The sequence below is a fragment of the Bombus vancouverensis genome, chromosome 15 (genome assembly GCF_051014615.1).
Source record: "Bombus vancouverensis nearcticus chromosome 15, iyBomVanc1_principal, whole genome shotgun sequence".
Taxonomy (NCBI): domain Eukaryota; kingdom Metazoa; phylum Arthropoda; class Insecta; order Hymenoptera; family Apidae; genus Bombus; species Bombus vancouverensis.
This window is the reverse complement of record NC_134925.1, coordinates 1,669,064-1,688,804: the sequence shown is the minus strand read 5'-3', so window position 1 is coordinate 1,688,804 and position 19,741 is coordinate 1,669,064. Positions and strand designations below refer to the sequence as shown.

The 19,741-nt window shown below is 32.8% G+C and overlaps 4 protein-coding genes and 1 non-coding gene across 6 annotated transcripts; 2 read left to right on the top strand and 3 right to left on the bottom strand.

The window, feature by feature from the left end:
• Positions 1-16: 16 nt before the first annotated feature.
• On the bottom strand, positions 17-6,952 carry Dhx15 (DEAH-box helicase 15). 2 transcript variants are annotated; one of them, XM_033347485.2, is made up of 15 exons: positions 6,753-6,952; positions 6,528-6,632; positions 6,334-6,458; positions 6,107-6,231; positions 5,873-6,024; positions 5,507-5,753; positions 5,306-5,450; positions 3,931-4,286; positions 3,136-3,830; positions 2,800-3,030; positions 2,495-2,714; positions 2,220-2,342; positions 1,960-2,150; positions 1,716-1,878; positions 17-1,636 (listed from the first exon to the last, which is right to left on the bottom strand). In XM_033347485.2, exons 1-15 carry the CDS (start codon positions 6,864-6,866, stop codon positions 1,509-1,511), a joined length of 3,120 nt encoding a protein of 1,039 aa, XP_033203376.1. In that variant the 5' UTR covers positions 6,867-6,952; the 3' UTR covers positions 17-1,508. The 2 variants fall into 2 exon arrangements, with proteins under 2 accessions (XP_033203376.1, XP_033203375.1); XM_033347484.2 differs by lacking the exons at positions 5,306-5,450; positions 5,507-5,753; positions 5,873-6,024; ... (2 more) ...; positions 6,528-6,632; positions 6,753-6,952 and adding an exon at positions 4,852-4,991.
• Positions 6,953-7,392: 440 nt separating this feature from the next.
• LOC117164455 (uncharacterized) lies at positions 7,393-9,028 on the top strand. The gene is made up of 5 exons (XM_033347512.2): positions 7,393-7,690; positions 7,805-7,942; positions 8,019-8,240; positions 8,385-8,629; positions 8,689-9,028. The coding sequence occupies exons 1-5, from the start codon at positions 7,603-7,605 to the stop codon at positions 8,941-8,943; spliced, it is 948 nt and encodes a 315-aa protein (XP_033203403.1). The 5' UTR covers positions 7,393-7,602; the 3' UTR covers positions 8,944-9,028.
• LOC117164456 (uncharacterized) lies at positions 9,028-11,717 on the bottom strand. The gene is made up of 4 exons (XM_033347513.2): positions 11,485-11,717; positions 10,101-10,178; positions 9,949-10,027; positions 9,028-9,491 (listed from the first exon to the last, which is right to left on the bottom strand). The coding sequence occupies exons 1-4, from the start codon at positions 11,488-11,490 to the stop codon at positions 9,247-9,249; spliced, it is 408 nt and encodes a 135-aa protein (XP_033203404.1). The 5' UTR covers positions 11,491-11,717; the 3' UTR covers positions 9,028-9,246.
• A 2,473-nt stretch (positions 11,718-14,190) lies between these two features.
• On the top strand, positions 14,191-14,263 carry TRNAK-UUU (transfer RNA lysine (anticodon UUU)). Its single transcript has one exon. It is a non-coding gene; the product is annotated as a tRNA-Lys (tRNA).
• Positions 14,264-14,465: 202 nt separating this feature from the next.
• On the bottom strand, positions 14,466-16,278 carry Rpi (Ribose-5-phosphate isomerase). Its single transcript, XM_033347277.2, has 6 exons — positions 16,093-16,278; positions 15,927-15,987; positions 15,548-15,663; positions 15,344-15,477; positions 15,138-15,279; positions 14,466-15,062 (listed from the first exon to the last, which is right to left on the bottom strand). The coding sequence occupies exons 1-6, from the start codon at positions 16,261-16,263 to the stop codon at positions 14,874-14,876; spliced, it is 813 nt and encodes a 270-aa protein (XP_033203168.2). The 5' UTR covers positions 16,264-16,278; the 3' UTR covers positions 14,466-14,873.
• Positions 16,279-19,741: the final 3,463 nt, after the last annotated feature.

Below are 19,741 nucleotides of genomic sequence, written 5' to 3'. Positions count from 1 at the left end.
AATTATTACGATTGAATCATATTTTTAATATTTTATTGGAATGAAGTGGTACAATACAATGAAAACTGTTCGCGATCATCTTTCGTGATTCTATGTTCTTTTAATACCTGCGTATCTTTTATTTACAAAAACAAACTATTATTGAACATGTTAAACACGCAAAACATTTTTAGATCTGGTGACATTATATCTTATTTAGAAAAAAGTATTTTGTAGTATAATAATATCTCGAACTATTTAAAAATTTTCAATTCTAAAACAAGCGAAAACATTTCACGATTCTTAACGTATACGATTATCCTAAGACCCGATGCAGACGAGCGACTTTTGTCCGCACGATATCGCTGTGACCATATGTCTGTTTCCGCGGTTTCAAACAGGAAGAACAAAAAAAAATAACATATGACCATAACAATATCGCATGAATACAAATCGCTCGTCTGCATACAGCCTATTTCAGACAGCATTGAAGATTTATTATTTGAATAATAATTAAGTTTAATTTGTTTTTCGCCTTGTTGAGATACCTTGTAACATTGTAAGTTAATTCTTCACCGCGAAAAAGGGTTGCAATTTATATTATGCTAGCATTCATAAATAAGAATAATTTGATTCTTTTTAAATGTATCACATAGATTCTTAGAAAGATTTTTCATATTATAATTTACGGTCGTATTTCCAATTTTTTATGATTGCTTTTTTCATTTATCTTTGTGTAAAATTGTTACAATGCAGTTCTGTGTTGATTATAAACAGGAAAAACTTTGCATAAGTTATATGCACATTTCAGTCATAATAAAATTATAATAAATATGTAATATTTTCGGCTGTGTGTACTTGGAAAAAGTGAAATATATAACACATAAAACGGTACTACTTGATCTTAAGAAAAAACAGCAAACATATAATTTATGCTGAAGATTATGTAAAAGTGCTCTTATCGATAGCAAGCATTGTATACATCTTATCTGACATACTTGTTCAACATTTAATACAAAAATTAATCTATTTTTTATCTAGTAGTACATTCCGAATGTGCAAACGTCGATCAACAAATTCTATTGGTAAAATTACTTAGTTACTAAATTTTTCTTTAATGTACATAAATAAACCATTTATCAATAAACTATGCTTTCCACATGCCTTCTAACAGATTAAAGGTCAAATTTCATTTGTTTCATATTAGGACAGAACAAAATCTACAAACATTCAAATTTTTGACGGTACATCAGCTTAAAAAATGTACAAGTTTCGCTAAAGCTTGTACAAAATTATAAATGTCATTAAAATTTGTCTTTTTCTTTACATATTTTTTAAGTGAAAATACAGAGCAGACAACTATCCTTTCGGCCGCGTCTCAAGATATTTAATATATTTTTTTTTCTTTATGTTTGAAAAAACTGTGTGTTCGACGCAATGTCGAAAACAGATCAACCACACATTATCAATGATTTTGTGTGTGTATGTTGTGTGACACCATTTTTAAAGATAACTAAAATATATAGAGGTTAGAATCCTTCCTGATACTGTTTGGAATCTAACTTCGCTTGGATCACTTCCAATTGTCTCTTTGCTTCACATTGTGGGAAGTTTTGTAAATCATAATATTGTGGTGCTATTTTAAGCAACCAATCAGCTATAAAAAATATAATATTTATAACATATGTTTATAGAGATGAGTTTCTCTCATATTATTTAATAAAAATGTAACTTACGCTTAATATCTGTGACTGTTCTGATATAATTTTTGGTCGTAAGCACGAACTCGTTATAAATTACCCATTCGGGTTTATGATCCAAACAACTGCTTGGATGAAGTTGTACAATTTGATTATCTTTAATGGTCAAATAATGACCGGTCCTTTCTAAATGAGCAACCTAATATACATAAAAAAGAGGTAGTATTACGTATACAAGAAACATTTTTTTGTTATAAAACTTGTTTTTAGTTACATCTACCTGCATAAAGAAACCGTTCACAAGGGCTTTTCTAATGTTGATATAATAATCTTTTGATGTGAAGTCTGTAGAGGTACGTTTTAAACAAAATCTATCCATTATTCTACTTAGTTGTTGTCTAACATTATCCCCACTTTTTAAAGATCGGTAATTAACAAAATTATCGTAACACCATTGTGGATCTTCGAAATCTATAAAAAGACATGAATTAAAACTTGTAATGTCACAAACGCAGTCTTAAAAAAGTTGCAGGTACTTACTTTGTTTAAAGGCGTGGTAAACATTCAGTAATGTTAAATGATCTCCGTCGATATGTGCAAATCGCATTTTAGCATCATCCGCAGCTTTTTTTGATTCATTTGGCCTCACAAAACACTGCGGGACTAATACAACATCAATCATCAATTTAAAACCACGTTACCTTACCATGATCCTGACTTAGACTTTTGCTTTTATCGTATTAAAATTACTTTATTCGCAAGAGAAGTATGAACCTAATGATGTGATAGAAAAGATGTTCTTAATAATACTGTACCTGACAACATAGCAGTAATGCTCAATATCTCATTACTGCAGTTATGATTACAAGATGCAATGAGCATTTTTGCCAATTGAGGATCTAATGGAAATTCTGCCATCACAGCACCCAAATCTGTGAGATTTCCATCATCGTCTAAAGCAGCCAAATAATTAAGAAGTTCTAAAGCCCTCATAAGAGTTTCTGGTGCAGGAGGGTCCATAAAATCGAAATGAACCTACAGTAAAAACAGTTTATGGAAATAATTATTTAATAACATATTCAATTGGAAATAAATTATATTCATGAGAAATGCAATATACCAAGTCGTCAATGCCAAGCTTTTTCAGTTGCAATACGACACTGCCAAGATTAGATCTTAAAATTTCAGGATAAGTATTATCTTGCATCTCGTTTTTATATGCCTTCTCAGTATACAATCTGAAACATTTTCCGGGCCTTGTGCGTCCAGCTCTACCAGCTCTTTGCTGCGCAGATGCTTTACTAATGGGTGATACAAGGAGAGATTCTACACGAATTCTGGGATTGTATACCTGTTAAATAATGTAACGGGAATTTAAAAAACTGATTTAATACAGTACAAGAATAAAAAATAATAATGATCTATAGTCTGTTCACTAAGACAACCTTCACAGTACCTTCTGCTTTGCAAATCCAGGATCTATCACAAAGACGACACCGTCGATAGTTAACGACGTTTCCGCAATATTCGTAGAAACTACTACTTTTCTACCAATAGCACCATTAGGCTTTGTAGGTGGTGCTGGTTCAAAGATTCTTTGTTGAAGGTTTGGAGGCAGTGTAGAATAGAGTGGTATGCATTTAAGTTCACCTACTTCTGGACCTAAATTATCCATCTCCCTTTTGATTCTTTTACAAGCTTCTTCAATTTCCTCTTGACCAGTTAAAAAGAGGAGCAAATCTCCTGCTACTTCTTCACACATATGAATTTGAATAACTGTCCTGATAGCAGCCTCTAAGTAATCCCTTTCAGGCTCAGGTGTATAAAAAATTTCAACAGGGTGAGTTCGGCCAGGTACGTTCATTAAGGGTGCATTATCAAAATACTGCTGAAATTTTCCAGCATCTAAAGTTGCACTCATAATCACAAGTTTCAAATCCGGTCTTTGTTTAATCACTTCTTTTAACACACCCATAAGCAAATCTGTAGCTAAAGTTCTTTCATGAGCTTCATCTAATAATATCACTTGGTAAGCATCAAGCATGGGATCTGACATTCCTTCACGTAACAGCATACCATCAGTCATATACTTCAATATAGTTTTCGGAGAACTACAATCTTCAAAACGAATACTGTATCCTACTTCCACACCTGTTTTAAAAATTGTTGTGAAGACATTATATAAATATACCTCAGTTTTTAGTTCAGAAATATAAAAACGTCTTCAGAGTTAAAAGGACATAATACATACCTAATGGAACATCCATTTCTTCTGAAACTCTTTGTGCAACAGACATAGCTGCTACTCTTCTTGGCTGAGTGCAAGCAACACCTTTGTTGTCAATACGCCTTGAATATTCTACACACCATTGTGGTATTTGTGTAGTTTTTCCAGAACCTGTTTCTCCAACGAGTACAATACATTGATGTTGTGCCAATAATCTCATAAAATCAGTACGGTATTCAAATACTGGTAAAGTGATTCTCTTTTTATAAAGTTCATGATATCTTGGTGTAAAAGGTAGACTAGTATAAGGATTTAGCTGAACTTGATTTTTTGGTGCTGTCGAAGGTATAGTTGTGCTATTGGATGTAGCCGAGCCATCTCTATAAAATAACAGATAAACTATAGAGTATATGAAGCTGGTCCAATTTATTATTTGAAAATTATTTTAATCACATAACAACGAAATAATACATGAGTGACAATGACATAAAATAATGAAAGTTGAGAACACTTCATTGTTATGAAAACCAATCAGATGGAAAACAAATGATATTTAAGTTCATCCGAAATTTCTCTCGTGTATCTATAATTATCTATAACGCGTATGTTTTCAGCGTATTGTAAAATTATGCATTAATTTCCCATATATATTAATATACAACATACTATTGAAGAAAGAAATTTAGTTGAGAACCTTTATAGATGAGTTGATCAAGTCAGTCAACAGCAATAGAAAAGAATTGTTCTATGAATTTAAAATGTTAGATCATTTTATTACATTATTGTTCAACGGATTAATCGTATTTTACATAGATTATTTTCAGGAAGCAGGGTTCGTTCAATGAGATGCGCGATAGGATCACAAAAACTTGTAACGATGCACATGGCAAAATATCTCATCGAACTCTTTAATTTTTACAATTAAAAATGCTTTAAAACACTCACGCTTTCCGTTTAATATACGGATCCACAACCTCGATCCTTCGTTTGGACATAATTCTTGTCCCTCCGCAGGCAAGCAAAGCAAAATCTGTTTACGAACTTCCACACAAGGCGTCACAAAATGGCAAACTAACAGGCCAAAGCTTCCTGTAAACGTAATCACAAAAAGCAACGATAGATGGAGCTACAAATACCAGAAAAAGCAACGATAGATGGAGCTACAAGTGCCACAAAAAGCAACGATAGATGGAGCTACAAGTACCGTAAAATAACTACGAAACAAGTAATTCATTTCGAAAACGGTCAATTTTAAATTTATGTACAGATGAACAAATTTGTGCATTATCTTGAAATAAACAGACATAAGATAAAAAAGATATTTATTTCTCCGTATGTTACAATTAGAAAAATATATAATTAGGATAGTTATTAAACAGTTATATTCCTAACAATATACATTGCTTCATTATCACATCCAAAAAGTAATGTTGATCTATCGATGTCAATACTGTTTATTGGCTTATGCATAGCACTACAAAGCGATGTTACATTAACTTTACCGTTTGTACCAATCGTGTTTAACCAATGTGTATTTGTAGGGTCTAAAAAAGGAATAATTTACTAATATACAGTGAGATTTGTTTATTACAAAACTTACCTAAACTTAGTTTCGAATGTTGGGCATTATTCCAATGCCACAATTCACCACTTGTTGAACACGTAAATAGATTTTCTGGTCTATCAGGGTGAAAAAGTATTTCGCTAACAGCCTTGGTATGGGCATTGAGTTGAGACATTGGGTACGTATTATGTCTCAAGTCCCAAACTGTTAAGCTGCCATCTCCACCACCAGCCACGACAATATGTCTCTGAGTAGGATGATGAGCAATACTCGTAGCTTCTGTCTGCAAAAGTTTCTCTTTACTTGGAGGTATATAAATAATTTCCTAGAGATTGTACTTAATATTAAAGAAATATTAAAGAGATTGTACTTAATATTAAAGAAATATTAAAGAGATTGTACTTTTGATTGATCAGAAAGCATGAATGTTGTAGCAGGAAGATCTTGATCATTTCTTAAATCCCACACTTTCATATGTCCCCTTAAATTTCCTGTAAGTATCTCATTATGTCTTAAGAAATCAATACAATATATAGAGCAACTATCCGCATCATCTAAAACATAAATTCAGCTATTTATGTGTAAAATCAACATATAAAACAAATATTTTAAGTACGAAATAAAATTTTATAGTACTAATAGATCTAATTGGCTGCTTCTGCCCAGCTGTTAAAAGATTAATTCTCCCATCTTCACCCACTGAAACTATGTCTTGTTCAAATGTAGAAAGTCCAGTACAAGATGCATAATCGCTTGTATTACTGTTAAAAAAAGATTAATGAAGCATAAACTGTGTTTAAAAAGAAATAAATCTTAATTAATATATAATTAATTTATAATATTAATCTATAAATGAAACTTACTCAAATTTGTGTATAAATTCCCATGACATGTGCTCTTTAAATTGAGAATATGGATTTTCATGAATCTGTAACAACCTAACAGTACCTATAGATGTTGACACCACGAAGAAATCTTTTGAAATAAACTGTAAAAATAATAAAGCGTTGATGAAAAAATTATCCATGATATTTTTTATATATTATAAAGTAAAAACCTTTATTTCAGTTACGTCTCCGAGAATTGCATAAGATGATACGACTGCCGGATAGGATTCACCATCGTCATTCATTTGAAATGTCCAATGTGTTACTTTATTTACCTATTACATGATAGAAAATTACAATATTACAAATGATTAACATTATTTAATACAATAATCGTAAATAATTCATATGTACATGAGAATGCATTAGGTTAAGTTTACTGAAGATAACCCTACCGGATCATCCCAACTACCGGTTATAAAATTAGTAGCATCTTCAAAATCTGCGTGTTTCCATCTGATTTTAGAAATTTTTTCCGATACAAATGTTCCTTGTACATTTTCGCTCATTTTGCTACGAAATACGATCTAATTTAGAGTAGAAATGACAAAAACTAGGACCTCCGTTTACATGCACGCGCGTTTCCACGCGACTGTGAAAAAGACCGCCAAATATGTTAAACAAAACTTTTGAAACGAAATCTGCCTACTATTATATTTTATTTCCTTATGTAATAAATATACAGAAAAAATTGTTTTAATAATTTTAATTGTTTTATTTATTTTACACAATTAAAAACGGTCGTTTTACTTTTATTAAAATTTTCATCATTTAAAAACATTGGGTACTTGCTTAATTTATAAGCAGTTTGAATGTGTGTGTATATATAAAAATTCTTAGAATTTAAAAATTAAAATTATTTAAAAAGGAAAATTAGTGACAAGTGTTAAATAATTCTTACATATGTATAAATTACATCGTTTATTTGAAAAAAAGTATTTCTATAATTTTTGTATCTAAGTTGATTACAAGAAGGGTAGGGATTTACCTATATTTTATAATTCACGGGAGATACAGAGGACAGTTACGCAGTGATCAGGTTGTGAACTAGATGTATATCTTACCTACTGAAACGTAAATTATTTCAAACGAAACACTATCTCACGATTGAAGAAGTTTCGAAGAGCTCTAATATGATCATCTGAGAATGCTGTTAAATCTATTTTTACAAGTTTCCGGAAATTGCGACATTCTTATTTAAGTGAGTATAAATTCGAATGATCTTAGAACGAGTTACTCCCCAAGATGTCATCGATGGTTTTGCTGTTCTTGTATCTGAATACGCTCCACTTAACTCGCTGTGATGCAAGCGATGCAAACGACTTGCAACTATGTAAGTATTAATGGATAAAGATTTCTATATGATGTTATAAAATTATTTATATATCTATGAATAAAAGATTAAAAAATGTAGAAAAGTTTTATGAAAAAAGAAAAAAAATTTCAGCTGTTACAGACACGAATTTAACGAGTGACGAAGGTGTCACGGAAACGCAACATGCAAGTTGTAAAATCGCTACAGAAGAATTGGTTGCAAGCGCACGTACCAGTGTCACGAGAATACTTACTGGAGTTTGTAATACTAGTAGGAAATAACTTCTAATCTTTTTTCAATTGTTCACGTTATTTTCTATTATCTAATTTTATTCCTAAATATCCAGAAATGATCGATGAAAAGTTGCGAGCTTTAGAAAAAGGCCTGATCAAAGAACTGGAAGAAATCAAGGCATTGCTAAACACTGTTTTGGAGGGGAAAAAGGAAGTACCAAAACTGGCGAAATTATACGACGATTATCACGAAGGCAAAGGCGATACACTCTCTCCAAGACAGTCTGAAATCGATAACTTTAACAATACGATCCAAAGAACTTCATTATTAAATGGTTTGTACCATTATGTTGTAACATTATTAAGAGGTTTGACTGAGACTTGGGAATTGATTAAATCGCTGAATTATAGTCGAATATTGGACTAAATAGAATTATAAATAAAATATAGAGTTAATACGGTATCTGAATATGTCCCAGGGCCCGCGAACCTCTTCTTTTACTACTGGCAGATAAAGCATTTTGACGAGAAGCTTACCAATTGGAAAACTGCTCGTTGCCTACGCAGTTCGACATTTTACGTGGGCCAGAATGGGTATGCCATGTTCATCAAAGTAACACCGCGATATTTTCCGGACGGTACAGTTTTCATAGGCGTCGGATTGACCCGTGGTCGTCATGATTCTATTCTGAAGTGGCCATTTCCCCATAAGATCCGCCTCGAGGTAAAATCAACATTTTTACTCTTAATCCCGTTGGAGCTTTAAAATGATCGTGTTTTCAGATTTTAGATCATTCATCGGAGCAATCGCGACAAGATCGAAGATCACGGATTTGGGATCCGTCCACACTTTGCTCGGAATATTTTTGGGGCCGTCCAAAATTAACTGGAGAACCAGATAATGCAGAATGCGTTGGACTGAGCGTCCCACGACAGATTTTTTTTGTCAAGTTGCCCGTTTCGATCGATCGTCCGTCGAGAAGCACTAAATATCTTTGGAATGGAAGTATCACGATCAAGTTGACTGTTTATCTTTAAATAACTTTTATACTAAAATTTATACATTATGCATAGTAGTGTACGTAGTAATTCTACTAGATTATAATATTCTGTAATTAACTTTATTCGAGTTTCATTAAACGTACAAGTAATTGTATAAAAGAAAAGTTTATAAAAGTAAAATTTAATTGTCAATGGATTAAACTGTATCTTCTATCGTTTAAATAAATTCCATATGCAAATAGAATGGAACGAGAATGAAGAAAGAATAATAAAGTGACATATTTTTTAATATTCTTCTTCGCGAATAATTCGCGTCATTTGTAGATTTAAACGACTGAGTTAATTCAGGGATGTTGATGAAATATCGAACCTCTTATGAAGAGGCATTCTACCGGATAAATAAACCTGTGGGATTCCTGATAATTGATAATCATTTGTATTACGTTGAATTGTATTTCGAGTATTTTGAGTTGCTGCCCTCAGCAATGCCTTGTAAACAGAAATCGGAAGTCGAATGCTGCCATTTGTTTCCATGCCCTGAGATTCTATTGAATTTTCATGAAAATTCCTCTTTCTTCCGCATCCTGGAACCAATCGATTATTTTAGAATGATAAAGGGTTTCATAAAAAAAATGATCTTTGCCAATTTTTTCAATCTTTTAGATAATATGGCATTCTAATAGTCAAAAGCAGGACTCATGACATGGTGGAATTCTAAAAAATGATTATGTTCTAATTTATCGTCGAATGAAAATTAAATGCTTCTATAAAAACATTTACCTGGGTTCGACAACCGCGTGATTTAATTAAACACAGGTATTTTATGATATAATCTTAGATATACTTATATTACGATGAACATTTTGTTAAAAAGAATTGAAACAGAAATTAAAAAACTAGACCTAGACTAGGAATATAAAGAAAGAATACAAGAACATTCTTCCGTTTTTCTTGAAAGAAGATAAACATGCACAAGGGTGATTTTTGTTACGAGCCCTTCAATTGTATCTGATTGCGGACTGGAAATTAGGTTTTTCTTACCGGTGAACGCATTGCAGAAAGGTCTCTTCATCTTCAGCGATTCGTCTGTTAAGAAGGCGTCTAACAATTGTTGCTCGATCTAACAGTTGATTTGATCAATTAATTATCGCTATAATTATGAACGTGGTTTGCTTGTTAAGATAATAATTTACCTTATCCTGCGGGTTCTCAGACTGTGTCAGGTTCACTAAGCATACGAATATGAAAATACAGCAAACGTGGTTGATTGCCTAGAGGTGATCGAAAAATGTTAAATTGCATGGAATATTGAAAAAAATTTTGAATATTTCCAATAAAATGAAAGTTGTCCTCGTTATTGGTTAAACTGTATAACGTTGTATTCGTTAATGAACCGATTAAAACCCAGAACAAGATCTCAATAATTACTGAGGCTACGCGTAATTTCTAATAATCATATCGATTATATAACTATCGCACGTGAACCTTTCAAACATGTTAACTGTTGTAATCTGCTTATGACTTTAATCAGGTTTGTACTGCGGTTAATTAATGTCAAACGATACTAGCCGGTCGATCGTTCCTTCGAGCAATACGTTCGTCATCCATGCAAATAAAAGCTTTTTAACTTCGCGTATAACGTAATATGCCGACCAAGTGGACTGCAACAGTTCAATAATGTAATTACAAGTAAATTACAAGTTTCATTATATTTTAATAATCGCTTCTAGGTTAATGCTCCTCGTTACTTTTAATACCTTTTTCAAAGTTTCTCTATTGAAAATCGTAATAGGCAATATCGAATGTAATTACATTTTTGATCAGGAAGGGAAATTGGAAAATAGTAACGCGACCTCTTCAGAGGCTGTCAACTAGTAACTAGAAATTTATATTATAAGGCGTCAGGAAATTAACGTGTACGTAATTCATAATGGTTAAGACATAATAGTAAATCATAACGCGTAAGAGAATATTGTTCAAGGTATACATAGAATATAATACACGTAAAAGTCTTTTTACGTACAGTGGATTTTATCAATGTAGGTGTATATAGTGATACAGTTAAAAATTATTCTACGCAACACTATATTTTAATAAAAAAATATTTTTTCCGAATTTGAAGATTCAAATGGCTGAATGACAAAAATATGTTACAAGAGTTACTGTTCGGAATTTTGAGTGACCGTCCGTTTATGGCACGGACAGGCCCATTCCCTTCTTTAGGAAATTCCAAATTACATGTCCTCCCCGAGCTGTAAACCTAATGACTACAAAGTCAGGTAAAAATCCCCGGGAAAGACCAACCGGAAGGGCAGGAGGAAAGTTCATCATCAGATATCGTAACCGTAAAGATATCGTACCGGTAAAATACTTCACTCCCAACAAGATCCTAGCACCGCCGTGTTCATAACATCACACGTTACTTTTATACAAGTGCAAATACAGTTTTAGATTAATCTAACACTCGATCTATTTAACTTTCTCCACCTTGAGCGTTAAGTCATTCGAGGTACGCGATATCGACCGATCGGTTTGACCTGACCGGTTGGTCTTTAGTCGAGAATTCGCAACAGTTACCTTCATGTCGAATCTTTATAGCTTGAAGATCGGCAATACAAAGAATTATCCTTAGAGGCGCACGAAGAAACACTGTCTTGGTTGAACTTTCTTCCTTTGGTTCGGCTACGTCTTTTGATAAAAGGATAAAAGGTTACTCGCGGAAAGAGTCAAGTCTGCGTATGAGGGATGAAGTCGCGCCTCAGCTCTTCAAATACCACCCCCTCCTTTAGTAGCATTCGAGGGCGTAAATACATGCGCCAGAGGAACGCATGACCGTTCATAATGGCTCATGGAACGGTACATTTAACGTTCTTTACGCAGAATGTGGTTAGTCTTACGTATATTTCGCAGTCTGAATGGTGCAAGAAACACAGAAATTATGCATTTGTTCGTGTCTTATTCGTATCATGCACTTCGTTTGTTGTAACTACCGATGCGTTAAAAATTAAAGTTTGCTTACATAATACACAATATAATGTACTCAAAAACTATATACACCGTGGTACACCAAAGTATTCAAATACTCAGCGTAAAAAATTTTTATCAAACATATGAGTTATACGAAACATTTCGAAATTTCTACAAGTGCTCAAATACTTTCACAAGACACTGTATATACGATACATATATAATACACAATAACTATGCTGTTAAATGTGCAATATGTTAAAACAGAAACTTCTTAGATATATCAAAACAATTCAAAAGTTATATTAATAATTTCATTCATATATTTTGCAAAACATAATGAAGTTCTAAGGAACGAGTAAAGAAACAGCAGATTTTTTCTATATAATTTTAATCTTAAGTAATATTTTTCCGGAAAGAGTATCATCAAATGTAAGTTCTCAGCCGTAGAAGGTTTTAAATGATTCTGTACCCCCTGCGACGTTATCCCACTTATGTCCATCGAGAGAAGTAGCAAAGTATATTTGATAAATATGCAAAGGCTGACAACAAAAGATCGAAACATAGTAGAACGATCAAGGCAAGAAGCAGCTTATGGAAGACTGATCGACAAGAAATTCCGTGTAAATCAAAGGAAAGCAGCCGGGGCTAAGTACTAACAACGTTCGCGCATCAGTACCCGCTGAGTTACATTAAAGTTGTCCAACCCTTGGCAACTGCCCCTTGTCCGCCTCCGTCCATTCAAATTTTTAACATCCTTTTTTTTTTCATTGTTTAGTCTGTTGTATATCGAACATAAATTAATACTGAATGTCAGGAGATGTAAGGATTAAGAAAATAATATTTCGTTTTGTAAAATAGTATTCTTGGAATCAAAACACTTTTAAGAAATGAAATATGTGACACAAAATACACGCGCTGTGCCAGTGAATTCTTAATTTTCTCTCTGATTTGAGTATATTTTATTATGACATGCAAAAGTATCTATAAATAAAATCTGATGTTAAATTTGTACAGTTTTTACGTTCTTGATACTTGGTCCTTTCTAAACTATCATGTATGTTAGCCTTGTTGTCCTCTCTTTATCTTTTTTCAACATTTTAATAATGTGTCAAATATATGTTGATCATAATCGTCTTAATATTTTAAATCACGACGGGTTCGCAGCTTATGAATAAGAGATGCGTACAGAACTATATTACTCTTGATATATGACTCTCTTCGTGTATAAAACGAGTGAATATTACTTGTGTGCGCGTTATATTCTCTTCGTTAAAAATGTCTATATGAAAATAAATCTATCAATATTCAATAAAAATAAATAAATGTTAATAAAAAGGAATTATTAAAGCTATGCAAGATATTCTGTATTAAAATACAATAAAATAAGTGAAATAATTTTCTTATATATGTCGGAGAAGAGTCAGGAACAGGGTTGTAGGCGTTTGATAGACCTCCCTTGGAGTTGGCCATCGTTGTGTTATAACGAAGATACGGCCTGATACTACGAGTATGAACACTACCGATTCGACAATCAACAGCGGCGATTAGGCACTTGCGACACTAGTCATAGTGGTCTTAGGTTCCATAACGAATCCACGGTCAATGGGAGGATAGCTATATTTGCTCTAGCTCAAACGTGTACTACTCACTCATCGTAAGGCGCTACTCCCTTTGTCGATGAGATCTCAAGAAAGAATGAATTTTCGTCCCAATGACGCTACCGAGGCCAAACTATGGTGGGGTGTCTAAGTACACAAGATCCTCGGATCAACGTCGCTGTCGATTGGTCGATTTAGGACAAAAGCTGCCTGTCCGTTTGCACAAATCTTAATTGCCGGAAAACCCAGGTTTTATAGCGGGTCCTCGGTCTAACTTTACTTATGCTGTGTACGTGCCTCAACATCAGGTATTCATTGTCCGAAGGAACCGTTGGCATGTTTTATTGTCAGGTAACTCTATGGGTATTTCCTTTAATGAGGGTCATAACTCCGCACCTTTGTTAGACGGAACGTCCGTCCCGTTGACCACGGCTACGTTCGGCGACTGATGGTCGCCTTGAGCCCAAGTTTATTATCACAAATCGCAAACAAGCACAATTGAGCAGAATAACGGCAAATTGTTTAATTACAACTGTAAACTTTAGTTACGATTTTACGGATTTTCCCGAAGTTCCAGGGGAAGGCTCCGGTGTCCTTTCATCTCCGACATATATATGATATATTATTTAAATAATGGGAATAATTAATTAAATATATGAATGATTTTTAATATAGATACAATGCTTAAAATATTATAAAGACGGAATTCACAGATGCCTGGATAGCTCAGTCGGTAGAGCATCAGACTTTTAATCTGAGGGTCCAGGGTTCGAGTCCCTGTTCGGGCGGTTATAGCTTTTTGTAATTTTTTATTTTATCTATAATGATACCATATAGCGATACCAATGATACATAAAATATTTCAGCGGTTTGTTGAAACACTTCGAAAACAAAAGAATAAATATATATTGCACTTTAACACAACAATTATTTCCGAAATTTTAATGTGGGAATATGCAGTAACTTTCAGGGCAGAAACGAAACACCATATTGTATAAAAATTTCCATTTTTATATCTCTTTAACTTTTCATTTTACATTAGATGACTGTACACAAATAATGTGTAAGATAATTTCAATATCATTTACAGAACACATAGAATAAAAATCATCACAAAAACAGAAAACTCGATATTATCCCAAGTGTTCTGTTTTTTGATAAATTACAATATAAATAGATAAAAGTTCAGTCTGTAGAACACAATCTCTTTTAAGATTCACTTATAAAGAGAGTAACGTAAAAATACATGAATGTAATGGAAATGCGAGTCATGAATGAGTATGATAATGCATTATCACTCTAGGAAAAAACCTCCAAACCCTTTCGTCAAAATTTAAATTAAGTCTTAGTCAATAGTACTAATATCATGAAAAATATACCTAACATTTAAACTACATTTCAAAACTGTTCTTTAACACTACCATCAGGCATTCCAAAGAACACTTTTTCCGCCATTTTTATAAAAAGTCCTGTTTCCACAACTCCAGGCATCATCGAGATATCTATGTTAATTTTATTCCAATTACTCAAATGTTGTGGGAAATGCCAATCGAGAATGAAATTACCATTGTCTGTTATAACTGGACCCTAAAAAAAGATAAATAACGTAATTCATGTAATATTCATAAACATAGAAAATAATTTATTAGAAAAAATATTTACAGCTTTAGCCAAAGCCATCCTAACTTTTACAAATCCTCCATAATTATCTTCTATTCTTTTTTGAATGACAGTGTATGCCATTGGAACTACTTCAATAGGAATACCTTTCTTATAGTTTTCACCAAGTTTCTGAGAATTTTTCCTAAAATCATTAAGTATTATAAGTAAAAATACAAATATTTTGTCTACAAAAATACAACACTTACGTATAATCAGCTATTATAACAAATTGACTAGCACAGGATGCAACGATCTTTTCTTGAAGTAAACAACCTCCTCCACCTTTGATGATATTCATATCAGAGTCAACTTCATCTGCTCCGTCAATTGCACAATCCAACTGTTAATATTCGAGCAATAATATAGAAAATATTTTTGTAAATAATAATAGATAAAAGATTGTTCATTACTTGAGGATAACTCTCCAAATCACCTAGGCGAAGGTGGTTATTCAATATTAACTGACGTGCTTGGAACGAAGTTGGAACACAAACGACATTAAGATTCTCTTCCTTTACACGTTCAACTGAAAAACACAGTTTTCTCCATCATTCACATATATATTCAAGATTACAATATTTAATTATTTAGCTTGATAAAATTTCCTGTCTGTGAATTAAAATATTCTTGTTACAATTACATTTGAATCAAGTACAATCTTATCTCCTGATGGGGTCAAAGGTGCACTATGACGATTTTATAACAAAATTAATTAGATATAGACTGTAGCAATAGTACAGGAAATTTGGTTATGAACGATTATAATTAAGTAAAAAATACTGTTCTTACCAATCCTGTGAACAGCATATATTATAGTAGATCCACTACCAATTCCAATAACGCTATTATTCTGCAAAATAATTGTGCGCAAAATTCAAACGATGAAACACCAGTGAGTTATTTAAATTAGTATTTATTTATTTATTTAATTCAATTTATTTAAAATAGAAATTACCTTCACATATTCATCAACTGCTTTGTAAGCAGCAATTTTCTTAGCACTCTCCAACGGTCCCATTTTTGGCAAGATTCTTGAAAAACTGAAAATATTTGCTAACGAGCAAAGCTGTAAACCTTCGTTAAGTACTATGCGTGCATACTGTGTATTACTGAATAAATTGTGCATTTCAAAATGGTTCTACACTATCGTTACAATCGTTAGGTCAGCGAATCACAAAAGTGCACTTGTACGCAGGTCCGGCGCAAAATTCAAATGATTCAAAATTCAAAATTCAAAATTCCAACAATCGGGAATGTAAAAATTATAATTTTTCGTTATATAGAATAAACATAAACGATGCAATTTAATCGAATTTCCATTATATTTAGCATCAGAGGCGAATAACACAAAATACAACCAAACACAATTTACATTTCAATAATTATTATGTATAAGATTTCACTTTAATTCTCTATTATTACTTCAATAGTAATATTCGTCAACACATTCCACTTCAACATGTCACGCACAATATTTCTGTTTTATCATCGTAATTTCTTTCGTTCGTGCTCTCGTTCTTTCTCTCTTTTCTTTCTCACTTTCGTTCATTACGTCCGTACATTTTTATGTGTATCGGTCGATTTCTTTATCTTTTTTTAAAAATCAGGTAAAAATCCGCGAACAATCTCTCGCGCTGTAATTTTATTATGTATGTATTCGAGCAGGCTTAGGAAAAGATCGTTTAGCAAAAATTCAAGTACGTTGATACACGATGCCTTTAGTAGCAACTTTGTCGAAAATAAGAGAATCAAAAGCTCTAGATTTCCTCGACAAAATAGCTGCTGCTTGACTGCATGTACCGACGAGCAAGGCCGAATTAAGGTAATCTTGTGAAATGCACAACGACTGTGTGATACCTAATACTATACCGATCGCAAAGAAATCAGCCTTGCATGATACAACTAGGACATCTACCACCATCTTGTCCTTCCAAGATTTACACACGAAAGTCTGTTTCTTTTTTCGCAACGAAGAGTGAACATTATTTCGAAGCTTACATACATAAAGCCGCTGAATGCTTATTATGATTTATTTTTTAATTTCTTTAGCTCAGGCAGTGGATCACGGTTAATGCGGCCGTGCCAATAAGTTCATAACTCCAGTAAGTTTGCAATAATACTAATTGCAACGCAGGTCAGTGTCTGTGTGTTCGAAGATGTACTTTCTATTTCTCTCTTTCTTCTTCTATTTCGCTTCAGCCTGGCTGTGGGTGTCTATTTCTAAAACGATAAAATCGGCGTCTATTTTTTCTTCAACCGAGAAATTCGTAAAGTGAAAATTACATTCAAGGAAATAAAAAAAGAAAAATAAAGAAAGGAAGAAAAAGTTAAAACGTATTTTCTCCTTCTGTTCTTCATGTACAGGCACACACATACACGCGTATGTATACATACAGCTTTTTCTCTCGTTCATTCTTATACTGTTTCTGTTTGCCCGACGAACTAGAAAGGACTTTGTGTGGGAGGCTTCATGACATCAACTTTCTGTTTTGATTCTACCCTCCTATCCCGTACACCACCCTCGATCACGTAAAACAAAATAATGCAGAAAGAAAAATTGTTTAGATCTTTAGATGGGCCACAGAAGCCGCTACATTGTGTTTTAACCCACTTTTCTTTCTAGTGTTACATACATATATATGCGCTTTGCTAACTCCTACAAATTTTTTTCTATCGTGCTCTCCTCCGTACACCACTCACTTCTTCCTTTGGCTAGGATTACAATCAAAACTCGTCAGAGTTTCGTGAAAAATATGTACCGATTAATCTTACGATATCGTAATATGCTTCGAAGAAAATAATGCGCTCAAATTTCTTTTACTTATCTTTGGATCAAGACGGGAGTCTTGAACACGACATGATTCTTTTTTTCCTTTTTAATCAAATTAGTGATGAATTAAAGATTTTATTCGCACTTACTGATGACGTTAGTCGTATTTGCGTATAGCGGATGAATTGAACGTTAATATTGAAACTAGTATTTCAAAGTTATCTTGTAACTAGTTCTGGTTTGACTTTATTCAATATTAAAGACATATATATATCTTTTGTTTCCTTTCTACTCATATCGTATTCTTTTCGCTGACTGATAGTTAATGCGACATTTTTTCAAGGGAACGAAAACTCTAACGTGAGGAAGGCAACGTTGCGACTGTTCTTGATCGTGCATATCCGTATTATATCACAGTACAAAAATACTGTGGAAAATATAGCATAATAAATATTTTTAATAAAAAAGAAAAGAAAGTTCCTTTCTCACGTTTATCATTATTTCTTTTTTTTGTAATTTTTTTCCTTTTTTTTATCAGATAGCTTTTTAGCGATAAAGTACAGTTTTCTGAGAGTGATTTTTAATTGATTCGCGCGTCGTTAATAATACAGCATTATTAATCTCAACGACACATCCCCTTCATTAAAATTATCATATTAATAATATATATATATATATACACACAGTCAGACTCCTCCTGCGTTATTGGGCCATTATCTACATAGAAGCCCTATTATTATTAGTCGCTAATAATCGATTATAACGATAAGAAACGGTATCGCAATGAGAGCGTAATACGATAAATTATCGAGATTTTTAATTAAATTTAAAACTTTTTTATTTTTCTTCGCTACGATAAGTTGCGTATGTTCGCGTTCCCAATCACTTTTGTCCCCGGCTTACAGCAATTTCTTCGTCTACATAACTTTTTCTTCGCACACGCACGATTGATTACAATTAAAACAATACAGATCTACGCACAAACGCAACTAGTCGCTGTTGTACATGTGCGTAAGTGTATACACACATTTACGTAAATGTATATTTGTGTGTATACACACATGTATATATATATTTATATATAAGCATGTATAATATATATTATTTATTTATATGCATACAGTAGGCAATAATACGTAAAATATAGATAAATATAAATCGAAATTTCAATTCGTTAGAAGGAGAATCTCTTCGTCGAATAGAAAAGGGGAAAATGTCGTACGCGTTTCACAGTTTTTCCATCATATTTCTTTCTTTTTTTGTTTTTTTTTTTCTTATTTTTGAATTTCAATTCCATCATTCATTTCTGATTTTCATGAAATTCGTTGTAGACAATGGCTACGTTCGGACTGACAAAAGACCTGTTCTAGCGAAGTCTTCTCATCCCCTTTCTTTCTTTTCTTTTTTGTTAATTCGTCGGGCGTAATGGTTTCGATTAAAATTCGAAAATTCACAGAAAATTCCTCTTTCCTGACACTCGAAATAACATACGGATGAAGGACGTGATAAAAACAACCGTTTAATCCACCCAAGAATATTTTTTTTCTGTTCGTTACTCCGTTCACAAGAATAATTCTTTAATCATGTTATTTTGTTTTTCTCCTACAAAGGATATCCGGGAGAATCGTCGATATCTTTACAAAGCATCGAAACTTTCTTTCAAAGACGCCCAATCTCAAAACTTTCTACTATATAGACCGAGATCCTCGAATTACCTAAGTTTTTTTCCTTTTTTCCTATATATGTATGAATGAAGAAAAGGAGAAGTATTTAATTACGTAGGTGTTAATCACATAAAAGAAAAAAGAAAATAGAAGAAACGTGAGAATTACGA